The sequence below is a fragment of the Myodes glareolus genome, chromosome 3 (genome assembly GCF_982192425.1).
Source record: "Myodes glareolus chromosome 3, mMyoGla1.1, whole genome shotgun sequence".
NCBI classification, from domain to species: domain Eukaryota; kingdom Metazoa; phylum Chordata; class Mammalia; order Rodentia; family Cricetidae; genus Myodes; species Myodes glareolus.
In genome coordinates, this window is record NC_142028.1 from 8516415 (window position 1) to 8534567 (window position 18153).

Consider the following 18153-nt stretch of genomic DNA (forward strand, 5'->3'; position numbering starts at 1 on the left):
CTCAAAAAAAATCTAGCTTTTAATCCCATAGTTAATACTCATGTAAACACATTATTCTGTAAAGTTCAATTTATTCTTTGAAATTTTTACTTTGGTGGAGTTCCGAGTGGCCCCTGGAATCCAGAGCTACCCCACAGAGGAAGTAAGGGTGTGTCTGCCTGTGTGATCATGTGTGGATGTGACTGAAACCTCAGGCTGAGATTAGCAGTTAGTGTCACAGTGGCCGAGTCCGGTACTTCTTAACAGGTGAATATCAATCCTTACCTGCCATGAGAAGTTTGCCATGCCACAAGGAAGGGGCTTTTTCTGCTGCTCAGAACTTAGCCTTAAAAATGAGAGTTTTCTCATCTCATGACTGTGCATAAGGGATATTAGGAAAGAAATGGAGCTCTACCTAAGACTTTACTGTTTCCCATCATATATTTTAAAACCCCAGGCTGGTCTATTCCTGACTCTGTGTGTGTGTGTGTGTGTGTGTGTGTGTGTCCTCCTTAGAATGAGCCCATAACATAGATGCAATTACACGTTCTCAGACTTCTAGTGACTGTGGAGTAAATGAGAGGACAGACGTGGAAACTGTTGTGCAGTCCAAAGACAGAGGCCTCTCAGTGTGGATATTTGGATCCTTAGTCATCCCTGGACATGACAGCCCCGAGATGTAGTTCTGATTTTCCATTTTCACAAACACTCCCTCTCCTTTCCTCCTTTCCTCCCTCTCTCTCCCTCCCTCCCTCCATCCGTCCATCCATCCCTTCATCCCTCCATCCATCCCTCCCTCCTGTATGCTAATAGTCAACTTGAACCAGCTCTCTGAAAGCCTTTTATCTTAAGACTTGTTAACAAGAAGGCCAAGAATGTTCCGCAGGTTCCACAAGTCTGGCTGCTGTTTCTTTAACTCTGCAACTTCGACAGAAGACTTCTGTCCCTTTATGAGGCTGCGACAGTAGATATTTTGTCTAGCTGCAAGGGAAAGGCATTTCTAGGGACCTGGCAGACAATAGCCTTAAAAGTAAAAAGGTCTCTTTCTGGAGCAGGGAGGCTCAGGGGCCATTGTTAGTCCACGGTGGATTTCTATTGCCGCATTCCTGCTCTGCAGAGGTCTGTTAGCTTCTAATGACTGACAGAACTCTCTTACAAACACCATACTGGCCCTGCCCTGTTTACACGCTACTCAGGCAATTTTTTTTTTTGAGTTCTGAATAAAGAAACAGTGGTGTTTGTTTGACCTACTCTGATAAGGTTTAAGAACTGATTTTCCCAGTGCTCACTGGGAATGTAGACACACTGAAGTTTAGTGCAGAAGGATTTTTAACTTGCTTGAAACATCATGATGCAAGTGGAAACAGCGATTACAGCACCAGTCTGCACTCCGGCTGATTACCGTGTTGTTATTGTCATTTCCAAAAGATGAGATGGAAAAACAGGGCTATATATCTTAGGAAAATGTACAAAGTTCAGTCCTTCATTATGAAAATTAGAAATTAATATTTCGTGACAAAGAGAAATATGTATTTCAGTCACGTAGCATGCATGGTACATATGCCTATATATACCTATATAGATGGACTTAAAACAATAACTTATCTTTTGCCATTTAAATTCCGCCTATCATTTTCAATATCTTAGAAATCTTCTGTACTTCACTTCTGCCTCACTGAGACCCCCAGGACAGACGGTCTCTCTGATAAGTTAGCAAGTCATCCCTTTCTGTTCCTCCTGGGGGGCCAGTAATCACTGGAACAAACAGAAATGCGTGATGGTGAAGACAACAACATGTGTCTAAGACCCAGAATAGCGGGTGTAGCACTGTCGTTTAGATGTGACACAAGGCACACTCACCTTCTGGGAGTGTGAGCGCTTGTTTTATTTTCTAACGGAGCCCAAGGCTGACTGACTGTCGCTCTGAAATGTGTTGTCACTGTAGGTAGGCGCTGTCACTCCCTCCCCGGCCAGACGCTGACAGGAGTGAATGTACAGCTCCATTGTGTGAACCTGAGTCTAATGCACGCTGCTTTTATTACAGTTGTGTTTACTTATAGCGAAGGCTCAGGACAAAAGGGGAGGGCCGAGCCAGGGATCTACAAACACAAACCACACTCTGTAACTCGTGACCTTGCTCTCGAAAATGTGTCCAACCTGTCCCAACCTGGGGCGTTTGCAGAAAGCGTGATACAAATCTGAACTAAGCAAATAATGCATTTCCATTAGAGACATCACTCGCTTCGCCCGATTTGGCCATCTTTAAACAGCGCCTTTTATGTCAACCTTTTTGTTTGTTTGTTTGTTTGCTTTTTATTTATTTTTTTTCCAGTGTTCACTGTGTGCGCACAAATCTTGCTACGGCGCGGTGGTTGCCACCACACAATGTTACACATATTATAAAGTGCACGGAATTGTAAACACACAGAGGGACGTAATTACATGCAGCAGGTTTAAGGGCTAATTCTTCGCCGCTTTTTTTTTTCACTCCGCATTTTATCAACATAATTATTTTGTGACTACAGACTAACACTCTGAAATTGACAAGCATCCATTATAGCAAGAATTTGTCCACCAAATTTAAAACAATGAGCTGTGGGTTCACACAAGCCCATTATCATAAAGAATTAGCATGGCTTTGTTCTGCAAGGGGAAAAAGCTAATGATTTCGAAACAGCAGGTGACCAAACACTCTCTCTCTCTCTCTCTCTCTCTCTCTCTGTTTAACTCCCTGTTATCAGTTTGTTGATGAAGTCATTATGAACTGGGGCCAGGACCGCAATGGCCTTGTTCTTAGCAGACAGGTTTCCATGAGCCCGCTGCAAAGAGTGCTGCCTGTTTGCCTATAGCTGTCTTTTTCTCTTTCCTTAGACACCCCCAGTATTGAAAAGCTGCTCTCAAAGGACTGGAAAGACAAGCTCCTGGCAATGGGATCAGGGAACTTCGGAGAAATAAAAGGTAGGAAGTATGTGCTGCTTTGATCTACAATGCTCAGAAATGAAGCTGCTGTTTGTAAGGCTTAGGGCTTCTGGAATCCTTCTGTCCCGGGCCCTCTGCTTCCTGCATGCTCCAGGGCGGGCCTTCCTACTAGCTGCAAGCAGACCCGGTCTCTCTGGGTGTTCTCCATGCACTGGGTAGGATCAAGGATGGGGTTTTGGTTTTCTTGTGTTAACAGCACAAACCTCCTCTCTCTGTGGCTTACTCTCCTTCTCCTCTTCTTTGACTTGCGCGACTTATTTCAAAGGTAAGAATACATCAAGAGCCTGGTGAGGTTAGAAATTACAGTTCATAGTCTATGTCTGAAGTATGCATACTTAGAGTGGCCAGCTGGAGCCCATCACGATGAGCAAGGCAGACGAAGTACAAGGGTGTTTCCAGTTAGTGTCTACAACATTATCTTTGAGCTTATTGGAGTCAGCAATTACAACTAATAAAGGCTCTCTGTGGACTTCAGAAAACATTGAATATTCATATCTTAACAAACTTCCAGTAACAAGGGAGGAGATTTAATTTTCTCATGTAGAAATGGAAGCAGATGACCCTTTCAGTTAGTTCTAAAGCAACACTTCTCAGAGTACGAGGCAGCAACTGCACCCTGTTGCTGTCAGCCTGGTACTTGTAGTCCTAAATTCTAAAGCAATATTAACTTTGAGAATGTCAAGATGCTCGGTCATCAGCAGCATCACATCTGCTTATAAACTGTGGTACTTATCTTCAACAGGTGCTAGAATAAAGTTCAAACATCTACCAATTAATATCAGTATATATATAAGCACATGTCTAGTCTAAGTGACTTTGTGGTGTATGAATCGAAGTGACAGTCTCTCTTGTAAGACTCTGTTCCTTCCAAGTATCCTGAAGTAAAGCAAAACATTTGTCTTTTCAACTCTTCCAATATATATCTATATCTATCTCTCTATCTCTCTATCTATCCATCTATCTATCTATCTATCTATCTATCTATCTATCTATCTATCTATAGATATAGATACACATATATATACAGTGATATTAATTTTAGATGTCTGAAATTTACATTTAGCACCTGTCAAAAATAAACTCCACAGTTCATAAGCAAACTCTTTTTTCATATCTGACTGTTGTGGAAAGTTCCAGAAAAATCATTTGACTGATGATTTACTTGTTCGTCAGTCATTAGAAGCTGCATCCATTCTGGCTTCAGAGGCTGAGAATGGGTAGCGAGATGAGGGAGAACTCAATAAGTTTGATGACCAGCATCTATCTGGAAGGAAATTGAAATGAACAATTAGCACGCCTCAGAGCTTTCCAGAACTTAAGGGGAGCACAAAGGGATGCTTAACCCTCCAGGATATCAAGTCCTTCACCTTTTTGATGTATTTTTAAACATGACCCCCGAGGTGAAGGACATACAGTCCCTGCCTCTGTCTTCCACACTGACCTCACGGAGAGTGGAGGCAGAGGAGTGCCTGCGTCAAGCCTTGCAATCCAGTTCCTCCTTCTCTTCCCTCACAAGTCAGACTTGAAAGCCCTGACAGCAGTGATGCTAAGCTTAGATGGAGGCTAGGTGCTATCCTTTGAGCCTAGCCTGGGGGCTGCTTTAGGATGCTCCCGTACAATCACAAAAGAAGTTTCTGTCTTTAATTTCGAGTTTTTAAAGCTCCGCATTCAGAGACCAAGTTCAGTTATTGTCCTCTGGTTCTGTTAAAAAAGAAGAAGAAGAAGAAAGCTGTTTCCAGAAGCATTTTTGAAAGCAACTGTGTGTCTTTTTTTCTGCGGGGGGAGGGGTAGATGGTTATTAGGTGTTCAGCTCAGGTTTCCCAGTGAAGTGGGGAAAACAGCACTGAGTTGTCCGTGTGTGACAGTCACAATTGCAGGTCATTGTTCATGGGTGCAGAGGCTACAATAGAAGATTGCCTCTGGGGGTAAATGAATTTGGGGGGTCAGTGCCCAGGAATGTGGTTTCTTGCCACCTCAGAAGAAGTTGGAGAACAATGGCTGCCTTGTTTCTGCAGCCGTTTTATCCGAGGCAGAGGAAGGTGTGAGACTCACACATTTGTCTACTGTTTCTGGCTGGGAGACCGAAGGGCTGGGCTTTGCATGTTCTTTTAAAATAGGAGAGCATAAATGTGCTGAATGACTGGGTGGTTTGGCCATGATCATTTTAAATAATAGATTAGAATAGAACTTCACGCATGTCAGGGTGGTGTTACCAGCTCCACAGCAGTTACTGCATCTTAGATGGGGAGAAGGGCCTCTCCGCTTATTTTGGCCAGTTTTATTTAAATTTTATTGACTCTCAGAAAAAAAAGAATCAAAGATAGGTAGAAGGAGAGAGAGAGAGAGAGAGAGAGAGAGAGAGAGAGAGAGAGAGAGAGAAGAAAAGATATGAAGAGATATGAGAAGGTGTTAGGGTACTGGAGAGAGAAGGGGATAGGAATTGTTGACTGAGATTTCTGTCCTGCCTGGTTCCTGTAACCATTAAGTGTTGGTAGAGGGGCTGTTTGTTGGTTCCCAGCTGCCTGGCTAGCTTAGACCCGAAATAATCCCACAGAAACTGTATTAATTAAATCGCTGCTTGGCACATTAGCTCTAGTTTCTTACTGGCTAACTCGTACATCTTAATAAAACCCATTTCTATTAATCTGTGTATCTCCATGTGGTTGTGGCTTACCAGCTAAAGTTCTGACATGTCTGACACTGGTGGTAGCTCCATGGCTTCCCTAACTCCGCCTTCTTCCTCTCATGCTATAGGCCAAGCCAGTTTTCTTTATTCATTAACCAATAAAATTAATATACAGACAGAAGGATCTCCCATACCAGTTAAGTCCCAAAGAAGTCACAAGAGAGGCCTACATTAGTCATAAGCTGATTGGCCCAGTAGCTCAGGCTTCTTATTAATTAATTTTTATAATTTATATAAGCCCATAATTCTTGTCTCTGTTAGCCACATGGCTTGGCACCTTACTTGTTGAGGCAGCCACATCTTGGTTCCTCTGCATCTGGGTCACAATTGCAGACTGCACTCCCTCTTCCCAGCATTCTCGTTGCCCCACCTCTACTTCCTGCCTGGTCACCCTGCCTATACTTCCTGCTTGTCTACTGGCCAATCAGCATTTTATTAAAAATAATATAAGTGACAAGATTAAAGACCATTGTCCCATAGCACTTTCCCCATTTTTTAAACAAGAACTCTGAATCTAATATCCTTTGTTTAACTTTTCTCTTGACCATTATCCATAACAACTTGTAACCAACATTCTGAACAAAGGAAAATATCTATAGTTCATTTTTTTGGAATATGGGCATAGTTTTACAGGCTATTTCCCACTGATTTGAGATGCTGATACCCTATCTCAAGTAAAACAAAGCATGAGGTGGGTTGAATACATAGGGCCAGAAGGACAGAAAGGAAGGCTGAGGCCATATGTAGCTAATATTGCAGTGAATTTATGGGGCCATGACCTCCTGCAGCAATGGAATACCCATGTCAACATTTCTGCAGTCCCAAAAACTCATGTTTCTGGCTAGGACATTATAAGATATTATAAATGAAGGTCATCAGCCATTTAGGCTGTACAAAAACACAACTAGCAAACTTTCAGAGTTACTAACAGCCTTGCCTTTAAAATGGTTAATTGAGAAACCCATATGGGTTGAACAGTGACCTTTAACAGAAGACAAACTGCAGGCTTTAGAACATTTATGCTCACCATATTGAAGAATCAACCAGCCCTTGGAATTCACCCTGTATTTATTGTTAAAAAGAAATCTGGAAAATGGAGAATGGTGACATATCTAAGAGCTGTCAACAAGGTTATCCAACCTATGGGTCCTCTACAGTCTGGAATTCCTCTGCCTTCTCTATTAAAGAAAGGATGGCCTCTTCTAGTTATTGATTTAAAGGATTGTTTCTTCACTATACCTTTACAAGAAAAGGATCAAGAAAAATTTGCTTTCACAGTGTCTACTTATGATAATTCTCAGTCTACTAGGAGATACCAGTGGACCATCTTCCAACAGGGAATGTTCAATAGTCCTACCCTATGCCAATACTTTGTAAATCAGCCATTCGAAATAATACGTAAGCAATTTTCTAATACTATAATTTACCATTACACCAATGACATTTTGTTATCTGACTCAAATGCAGATAATTTAGAAAGAATGTTTGAAGAAGTAAAAAAGTTTTGCCTAAATGGGGATTACAAATTGCTCCTGAAAAAAATACAAAGAGGAGATTTTGTCAATTACCTAGGTTACAAAATAGATTTATAGAAAATTAGAACGCAAAAGGCACAAATTAGGAGAGACTGATTGCGGACTCTTAATGACTTTCAAAGATTGTTAGGAGATAGGGAATACTTGTAGATTCAACACTGTGGCCAAGTCTATGGTGCTGTCTTCAGTTCTTTAGCTGCCAGGTGCTGACCCATGAAGTACTTTGCAGGTATTTGATCAAATTAGTAAAGTCACAACTTGGAGAAGTTTATGAAAAGTGCTTCTTACTATAAGTATTCAAAAAGAGTAAGTGGGAAACTTTTCCCATAGGAAGAATAAATATGATACATTGGCTGCCCATAAGTAATTGTATTTAGATTCTATCTCACCTTTTTTTCTCAAGAAACTGTTAGTAAAGGTCGCTGGCCTTTGAGAGAATAAAGTTACTCATTTCTCAATTTTACATTTATTTTACTATGTGTGCGAGTGCTTGCAGACATGTGCGCATGCATCTGCACCCATGCTTATGTGTAGGCATGAATTCGTAGATGTCAGGTCAGCTTTCTCCTTCCCTCATGTAGGCTCTTGGGCCCAAGCTTGGCAGCAAGTGCATTTACCCACAGAGATTTTGCACTGATCCCTCATGTTCCCTTTTTAAAACACCAGAACATTTTGCCTGGTATCATACCATTTTATACACTGGCACTTCAGAGATATGACACATTCAGGTTTTTAAGATATAGTAAAATTAACCATCTCATGCACACATGGAAAGCACACAGGATCTAGTTTGGAGGTAACCGTTGGCCTGCAAAGGTCAGTCAATGGTAGCCAGTCAGCTTATGCTATACTCCGAGAAGCTGTCACTGGGTATCTCTCAGAGATTTTCTATGTCATCTGCAGCAGAAGTTCTGAGTAGCAGTGGTGGCTAGGGTGACAGATGCCTTTTGTAGGCCAGCGGTGATTGGGGATGGGGAAGAGACAAGAGTATCACTGCTGGCTACCACTGGTGCCCACAGTGTTTCGGCTAGCATGGAATTTCATGACACCAAAGATCAGTGAATGGGCACTTCACCTGAGGACAGTGTCTGGAGACCCACGGTGGCTCTGACTCATCTAAACAGGTCACTCATTTTCAGCCAAGCAGCTGCCGGCACTGCATCAACTTCAGACACTGCACCAGCTACATATCAGCTCCATATCAGCTACACATACTGTATCAACTGCACACATTGTATCATCTGCACACACTGCATCAACTGCACATACCGCATCAGCTGCACACACTGCATCAACTGTAGACACTGCCTCAACTGCACACACCGCATCAGCTGCACATATGGATCAACTGCACACACTGCATCAGCTGCACATGCTGCATCAACTGCACACACTGCATCATCTACAGAAACCATACCATCTACAGTACTGTATCAGTTGCACACACTGCATCGGCTGCATATGCTGCTTCAACTGCACACACTGCATCAGTTACAGAAACCATACCATCTCCAGTACTGTATCAGTTGCACACACTGCATCAGCTGCACACACAGCATCAACTGTAGACACTGCCTCAACTGCACACACCGCATCAGCTGTACATACTGCATCAACTGCACACACTGCATCAGCTGCACACGCTGCATCAACTGCACATGCTGCATTAACTGCACACACTGTATCAGCTATAGAAACCATACCATCTGCAGTACTGTATCAGTTTCACACACTGCATCAACTGCACACACTGCATCAGCTGCACACACTGCCTCAACTGCACACACCGCATCACCTGCACACACTGCATCAACTGCACACACCGCATCAGCTGCACACACTGCATCAACTGCACACACTGCATCAGCTGCACACACTGCGCAGTACTTATGATGGGCATGTGTAGGCTGTAGCACCCATGCCTGTGTGCAGGCATCTCACTTATTTCCTCCACTGCTATAATGAAAATTGGACATTGGAGACTCACTGGGCAGGGTCCTGGAAGAGTGCAGGACAAGGCCACTGCAGAGCATGTTTGACTAGATCTTTCCTACACGGAACTAAGAAGTTTTAATATTTTAGTTAAGGCCATGAAATGCTATATGTATAATGTAGAGGGGAATGTCAGTTGAGCTTGACAGTATAAAAATATGACTATTTCAAACCCATAATTTTGCTCATTCTAGACAATGGGCATGCAGAAAACACTGAAGATCTCTGGATTCATGTCAAAAATCCTTTGGGCAATACAATTGACTTTGAGCTCAGGAATTAAGCATGGGAATAGAGTCAATACCTGGATTAAGATAATCTCTCAGGTGATGTACATGTTTGAAATACACAGGCATATTGAGTATGTGCCTTGAGAGAGATAATTATTCTGTTTAAATAGCATTAAATAACTTGAAAATGAGCAGACTGAAAACAGAAGTCAGTCAGAAGACTTTCCCCCAGGGACGAGATCTAAGTCCTGGTGAAGTAGCTGGGAAGGCTGGTGAAGGGCTTGCATTGAGTCCCAAACCCACAGTAAAAAGCTAAGCTGGGTGGACCTGGTGTCCGGGTTGTAACCCCAGCACTTGGAGGCAGACAGGTAGATGCCTGGCACCTTGGGCCAGCTAAGCAAGACTTCTTGACCAGTTCCAGCTATTGAAGGGCCCTGTCTCAAAAACAGAGTTGAACTGTGTCTGAGAAATGACCAAACTCGTTTAGAGTTTTGAAAATTTAAAACATATATACAACAACATCAATGTCAACATTTTTATCTGTTCATGTTTGTGTCACCTGGAAAGGTGTCTTAAACCCATCCTTAAGGCCCTGTAGTTGTTTAAGGGTCAGAAGCATCACCCTGTGAGAGTGGCATTTGCACGCCAACCTGAAGCTTGTGAGTCTGTGCAGTTTCAGGGAGGCTGAGAATGCTTTTGTCCTGAGAGAGCTGTCACACCCTGAGGATGTTTAATGAAGAGTCAGCCAGAAGCAAGGTATATCACACAGAGTTGTTTACTTCTAAATAAAGTAAATGTTTACGTTTTTAATCCTCTCAGCTCAATTTCCAGCCTCTGCAGTTGCTTCTAATTGATGTTTCACATTTTGCCAGAAAAGTATCTTAAAATGTCATAAGACTGAAGAAAGTCTGATGGCACAGAGGGTATTTCAGGGGAAGCCGCTCTGCAGTATGCATAGAAAGGCAACACGCTTGCGCTTTTGACTGCCCGGTAGTCAGCCTACCACTGGGTGTACAAGCAAACTTAGGGATGAAAAGAGGGTGCTGCCACCAGATCTTGGAGGTCCCTGAGTGTAGGGTTTTACACACGCTGTACTGAGTGCATGACATGGGACAGGAAGAGAACTCCACTGGCAGATCTCAGGGTTCCTGAGTGTGGGTTCTCACATGTGTTGTACTGAATGCAAGACAGAGTCTTCCTTGTGCTTGCTTCAGGTGTGATAGGAAATACTGAGGTCATATTTTATCTGTGTTTTTATTAGAAAAAAATAACATCATTAACATTGTTATCCAGCTGCTTAATACAGTCTATAAGCTTGAGAGGAATTGAGTTGTAAAATTAAAATAATGATAACATCATTTGTATTCTTGTAGATACAGGTTCTTCCAAAACTTGTAAAATATGATCTGGACTGTTGGGTGCTCAGTCCCAGACTCTTCTGGCTTCATGCTAATCCTAGTAAGGGGGCAATGATAAAGCCACAGCAGCAAGCAGTCATGTGACCCCAATTCTTCCATGTACCCGGGGGGGAAATCCGGCTTTGTCTTGTGGTTTCCATGTCCTCATCTGCTCATTTAAGGGAAGTCACTGCTAAGTATTTATTGCATATCACCCCATAAACAACTTCCTCACAAAATTATTGTGATAGGCATCTTGTCCCAATTCACAGATTGTTAAAAATATAATAATAACCAGAGACCAATTATCCTAAACCACATACTGGAGTTGTGGTATATACAGCCTGCGCCTTCTGCATAATGCTCAGTGGTCTGTCTTTCATGGCATTAGAATAGACTATCTCTAAAGACCTTTAAACTGAGAATATTTCCAGACAGACTGTACATGAGGAGCACCATGAAGTTCCAGCCAGAGTAGTTCATGCCTAGTCTTCCCCGTATACATATCCTGGCATCTCTAGTCTCTTCACATGTGGACCTTCCTACCAGTCTGAATCTTTGAATAAGATTCTGAGGTCAGAGTGGTTAATATCATGGCTGCTCTTCTAGAGGAGCAGGGTCTGATTCCCAGCACCTACATGGTGGCTCACATCACGTGGAACCTCCAGTTCCAAGGAGTCCTGTGCACTCTTCCGGCCTCTGTCAACACCAGACATGTAAGTGATACCCAGACATACATGGATGCCAACCACCCATTCAATACAACAAAACGGAACAATACATAAGTTCATTAAAATTTTATAACAGATATGACAGGTATTGAGTGCAATCCAAATACAGCAAATATAATGGGATATTTTGTAAAACTGATTTTTGCTTTTTAAGGACATTAAGTAGTTGGGTGCAAGCACCTTGAAATAAGTTATTTGCATTACATTAAATTAAAAACCAAAGGTAAATATCTGCAATCTTTATTGAGGGCTGGGGAATGGCTCAACAGTTAAGCACACTTGGTCTTGCAGAATTACAGGCGGTTGCGAGCTGCCCTGTATGGGTGCTGGGAACTGAAGTCAGGTCCTCTGCAAGAGGAGCAGGTCCTCCTAACTGCTGAGTTATCTCTCCAACCCCCTCTTATTCTTTATTTTTTAATTTCAACAACTTCAAGAGCTTGTTAGGATGTAATAAAGATCACTTGAAGGACCATCTTGTAGGTAGAATTGTGCAACATTTTGACTTTTCTTGGGTTGATTTTGTTCATTGATTTTGTTTATTCAGGTATCCACAAAGCCTCATTCTGTAGATACCAATAGCGCAGAATAAATTGATGTCCTGCTATTACAGAACTTCTAATTTGGAGGTAACACAATACACAGAAAGTCAGTAAGAATACAACATAGAGTACACAATATTGGTTGACAAGAAGCAAGGTGTGACGACCTTTTTAATGTTAGTGTTTAAGAGAGGTCACTAGAGGAGCTGCCCTTCGAGGTCCATCTTGAGTGCCTGTGTGTTTATTGTTTATCTCTTCCATATGGAGTTAAGTTGTGAGCAACCATTCTTTCCTGGGTAACCCTGTACATAGTACTGACATTTAGAACTGGGCGAGTCTCACGGGAGCTGTGTGCTGTAGATGTGACTCAATGTGACTTCCCAATCCTGGGAAGCAGTTGTCTCCTTGGGTACCATCATTGTGGTCAACTTGAGGCTACAAATGTGACAGTTGATACCATGGGATGATGCTGCGTTGGGTCACTGTGGTCATCTTAGTTTATCCAAGTACGGCCTGTGATGTTCTCACATGCCACAATCTATCTCAAGACTGGTTTCTTAGAACAAAGCCCTGATGTTCACCTTTGCGTAACTACAACCCTCAGAGGACTAAGGGAAACTATGAAATTTCTAGAGACATTGGTGAGGTATAAATTATGAGGGGGATCTTCCTACATCTAGTGGAGATAAAGTGATTCTTGTTTTGAGTTGTGTGACATGCTTTGATGTCCTCTTCCAAGCTGAGGACACTGGACATTTGCCTGGACTGTGGGTTTTCCTGGGGAAAGCAACAGACTCTGTGATGCAGGAGAGAGAAGTACTACACAGATGATGGGAGAGAGACAGGTCAGGGGTCAGCAAGTGGTGGTAGAGATGAAGACCCATGAGAAGATGCGAGCTATGTTCCAGGGTCAATAGGATCTCCTAAGTGTTTGACAAAGGACGAAGAGGAACACCTCACTTCAGGATAGGCTGGGGCTGGGTCCCTCACTGAGGCAGGGGCATTGGAGTTGGGGCCCAGTCCTCAGGATCTCTTCTATTATACTAAGAAGTCCTCTGACCTGCATCACATTGGTGGAACCTACACGAGCACACAGGACTGTCCCCCACCTTATTAGTAGGCAAATGGAAATAATGACACAGGGTGGTTTTGACCTTCGGCGAACATTCATTCCAGGTATGCTAAAGCACGCTGATAGTTGGGACACGAGAATCAATGGCTGCCCTGGAAAGTTGGGGAGTAAGTTCCATGGCTTCAATTCAGAGGAGACTGAGCTTAGTGTACAGTGTGGCTCTGAGTGTGTTGCACTGCTAGGAGCCCTCGCTTTAGCGGAGTAGACACTAGCTGCTGAGTGTTTTCCTTCCGGTGAGAGGAGCACCTGGAGTTCTCCCGGGACCTGGGTTATATTCTTCAATTGTTGTTCATTGTTTTTATTTTTGAGTCTAGACTGTTGTCTGACTCTTTGCTAGACTCTTCATGGTCACAGAGCACTCCGTAAGCCCTTTATATGCACTGGACAGCCGTTGTGTGTAACATGAGGGGCGGCTTGTTGGGGTTTCTGTCCTACCTGGTACCCCACAGCCCGCAAGCCCCAAAGAAAATTCACACTCAGGACTCCATAAGATTATAAACTGATTGGCCCATTAGGCCAGGCTTCTTATTAGTCCTTGTAACTTATATTAATCCATTATCATTATCTATGTTAGCCACATGGCTCAGTACCTTTCTCAGTGTGACAGCTTACAAGTTGCGTCTTCGGTGGTCTGGGCAGGAATGGCGGAAGAGCTTCCTTCTTCCCAGAAGAAATACTCCTGTTCTCATGGCCCCGCCTCTACTTCCTGTCTGGTTGACCCGCCTATACTTCCTACCTGGCCAATCAGCATTTATTTAAAATACATGATTGACAGAATACAGATAATTCTCCCGTACCAGTTGTGAAGAACAGGGAAATTTGAAAGCACAGCCATCAAACCTATCTTTTTGTTTTAGTCTAAAAATTTCACAGAAACAGACCATGGCAAAAATTTTACAATCTTGGCTACAGTCCTTGAAACCCAACCTGAAATTCTATGCATAGGTATGAAATGAAAGACTCTAGTCTGTCCTAGCAACATGTAGTCGCTTGACAGGAGAGCAGTCACAAGTGAGGGGGTTCTTCTTCATGCCACTCACTGGACAAGGTTCAAGGGCTTGTTGTCTGCCAGGAGTTTACCATTTGCTTTGTTTGCAGTGGGGGAGGAACTGAGTTCAAGACATAATGGTGTCTCGGGGAATCAGGGGTGACCTGGACACACTGGGAGTAGCTGTAGGTTTGTTCATTGGGGAGCCGGAGAAGTAGCAAGGGGCTGGGGTGGAGCTCCTTGGAGGAGTGTGACTGAGCATGCCTGAAGCTCCAGATGCCATCCTTAGCGCTGGAGAGAAGGAAAGCAAAGTGGAGTGGGCTCAAGGTTCATAAAATTAGAATCAGATGTAAAAGTCACACATTTGATTTTAGATGTGAAATATGTTTTATCTGCATAGTTTAGTGGCAGTCCATGAAGTTTTGCTACTCTTTCCCATCTCATCAACAAAACCATTCTTCTTCATACCCCGGTGCTGTACTGGCTTGAGCTGGTGGACTTGTGCTTCCCTGGCTCCTCAATTATATTGCTGCGTATTTACATGAGATACATTTTCTGAAAATATAAGTAACTGTAGAAATTTACCAAATATGAAGAAAAGTTTAAAATAACGTGCAATCTCCTCACCTAGGATGGTTCCTGAAGACATGGAGGTGCAATAGCATTCAGTCTTTTCCCCTTTAGTGTACACTTAGACGGGCGTGAAGGTGAGTGTTAATACAAACACCTCACTTACATCCAAATCTTGAACTTCTATCAAGAATCCCATCCCATCATTCTTTAGAACAACTTTCTTCTGACTACAGAACACCCCACAGTATAGATGTCTTGCTGCTATGCAGCATTCTGACTTGCCATTTAGATAATTTATGGTTTTTAAATATAAGTAGTTATTTATGCATATCTATGTTTCTTATCACATCTTGGCACATATTTCTGTCCGTGGGGGTCTCATAGAAATGATGAGTATTCTCAGACACGATGTTGACTGCTGGTCAAAGAGTGTATGCTTTGGAGTTTGTTCAGATTTGGGGCTTTCCTAACAATACAGCATCTTGATGTCAAATGAAATTTCCACAGATGAAAGCTTCCTGGGGAGATTTGTATATTTTATGCTAACATGGGAGAGTCACATAGCTCATTTTCCTTAGTAATATGTCTTCATTTGTGATGGATACAAATTTCTGAGATATATTAACTTAATTGGCGTGCTCTATTAACAAACTGTCCTAAGAAAAGCTAAGTGTTGAAATAGAGAAATATTATAAATAGGGACTGAGAAGATGACTCAGTTGGGTAAAGTACCTACCCTACCCCACAAGTTTAAGGGCCTGAATTTGGATGCCCAGCACCCAACATAAAAAGTCAGGTGTAACAGCATATACCTCTAATCCCATTACTGGGACAAAGGACACAGGAGGATCCCTGGGGCTTTCTGGTCAGTCCAGATGAATTGCTAAGGTCTAAGTTCAGTTATCAATCTGACTTGATTAGAATCAAAAGGCATTCAAGTTTAGTCTCTGGCTTCCACTTATGCATGCATGTACATGCACATGTACACACACATATACACATACACATGTGTAGACTTCCTATGTGTCACACACACACACACACACACATACACCTGCACATATACACATAGAAATGATAAATACATAGTAATGAAATATCACAAGTAATGATTCCTACCTTACATCCACACTGAATCACTTTCTGTATGCTCCTGAAAATACATTGGAAACTGTATTTATCTTTTGCCTCCTTTTCATAAGAGGTCTGAAGATAACCCACTGACTGTAGCCATTCTTCCTTTGAAAATGTGCTTCTCCCTCATAAACTTTTAGGAAGAGATTCAGTTGGCTGGCAAGAGCGGCTGGGACACAGTTGATTTCTCTCCTTATGGATGCAGGTGGCAAACATGTCGTTAAAACAGTGGCTAGTGTCGCCTGTGTGGAGCAAACAGTGTATCTAATGAGTGTGTCCTGCTCTGTGATCTAGCACTTTGCCCTGGGGGTATTGTTTCTCACATGAGTTCTAGAAGAACAATTCAGCTAGCCGCATGTCTGTCTTGCTGTGTAGCATCCATTACTGAACTATCACGTATGGAACCTGACTTAGATGTGCAGGTATTTTAAATATCTGGACAGTGCCCTTCCCTAAATGACCGCCATGGCTTGTCAGTTCCTCTATCCATGTATAAGTGTAGGTGCACTTAAGGTGATATTCATCTGCCAACCACATTTTACCCCTCAGTGGGAGACTGTTGTGTTCTCAGACTTGGATCTTTGCTTATCAACTGTGTCCTGGTTTTTACAACAACTCGAGATGATCTCAGACTTAGTTGGCTACGCCCTAGAACTCCCTCCTTGTTTGTGGTCCTGGGGATACTCCCAGATCTCCATCACGATCACATGTGCTCTGTTGCCAGGCTACACTTCAGGAGCCAAGGTGTTCCCTCTATATTAGTATAGAGTTTCTCATGCTGAATCTTCCTGGTCAATTTATAAATAATGGAGGAAGTGGAGGGATGGCTTGGTGGTTTTTCAGAGGACCAGAGTTCAGGTCTTCTCACCTACATCAGTGGCCCTCAACCTCCTGGAACTCCATAGGACCCAGAAGTCTCTTCTGACTACTAGGGCACCTGCACACATATGCCTGTATATTCACACAGACTCATGAATAATAAAGCAAATCTTTCTGGTAAATGAAAGGTAGATCCTATCTGTGACAATGCCTTGATCTCATCATAATTCAGCTATTAATTTTCCCTGGTTTTGCCTTGCCTCTTTTGTCAGAACAAAAAATAAAGATCAAGAACTCTGACTTGGGCATCTTTTATTACTAGCAGGCCCATCATAGAACCTAAGAATCAAAGATGTTCACTAGCAATTTGTAATTTCCTCATAAAAGATAGAAAAACTATAGATTATTTATGATGAAAGTGTCAGAATGTCTGCTTATTCTTCCATCCATTGGGCATCTGTGTGTGTGTGTGTGCATGTGTTTGTGCACATGTTCCTGTGAGCTGGCCTGTGTGCATAGCTGTGCATATACTTATGGAGACCAGAGGTTGATACCCGATGTCCTTCTCATGTACCATCCACTTCACCTGTACAACCTTCTCCCTCCCTGAACCCAGAGCTTGCTGATTGACTGGAGTGTTGTCAGAAAGAACCCCAGCATCCTCCTGCCTCCATCTCCACAGTACATTTTGATTGTTGTGTTGACATTTTGGCTACGAGCTGAGGGTCAAATTCAGGTCCTTGGACTTGCAGAGTAAGCGTTTTATGAACCAAGTCCTCTCCTCAGCCCTGTTCTGGTGTTTTTGATAAACAAATAGCAGTTGCTTTTCATTGCTGAAGAAAAATCTGAAAGAAGGTGGGCATGTGCCTTCCCTGTCATCACCAAACATGTAGTCAATCTGGTTCCCTCTGCAGCAGAATGCTTTCCCGGAAACGTGGCTGCCTTCTCAATTCTGCCTTGTGTCTTCTTCCTGTCGTGTTCCCCTCAGGGACGCCCGAGAGCCTTGCTGAGAAGGAACGGCAGCTCATGGGGATGATCAACCAGCTGACCAGTCTGCGAGAGCAACTCCTGGCTGCCCACGATGAGCAGAAAAAACTGGCTGCTTCGCAGATAGAGAAACAGCGACAGCAGATGGAGCTGGCCAAGCAGCAGCAGGAGCAGGTGAGAGAGACTGGGGGCAAGGGCATCCTCAGCCAGCTGCCGCCTGTTCCTGGTAAATACTGTTCTCAGTAGAGGAGGATGCATAGCCCTCCTCCCCTCCCCGTCCCTAGGAAGTAAAGGAGAAGGCAGAGAGCAAACACAGCCTCCCACCCTTGCTTACGGAAACCGTGTAACTACTTTGATGGAACCACAATAGTGGGATGGACTAACGATCCTACCTCTGAAACCCTGAACTGGAATGTCTGAAATGCCCCCCCAAACCCCAAACGTACCTTTAG

The 18153-nt window shown here is 43.0% G+C and overlaps 1 protein-coding gene across 6 annotated transcripts in view; it reads left to right on the forward strand.

Annotated features, from left to right (window-relative positions):
* The window catches only part of Sox5 (SRY-box transcription factor 5), a 982978-nt gene that overhangs the window by 770951 nt on the left and 193874 nt on the right, over positions 1 to 18153 (forward strand). For all 6 annotated transcript variants that reach the window (XM_048432629.3, XM_048432630.3, XM_048432628.3 and 3 more), the window contains 2 exons: positions 2851 to 2937; positions 17703 to 17875. In XM_048432629.3, coding sequence (XP_048288586.1) covers positions 2851 to 2937; positions 17703 to 17875 — 260 coding nt within the window. The remainder of the gene's footprint in view (positions 1 to 2850; positions 2938 to 17702; positions 17876 to 18153) is intronic.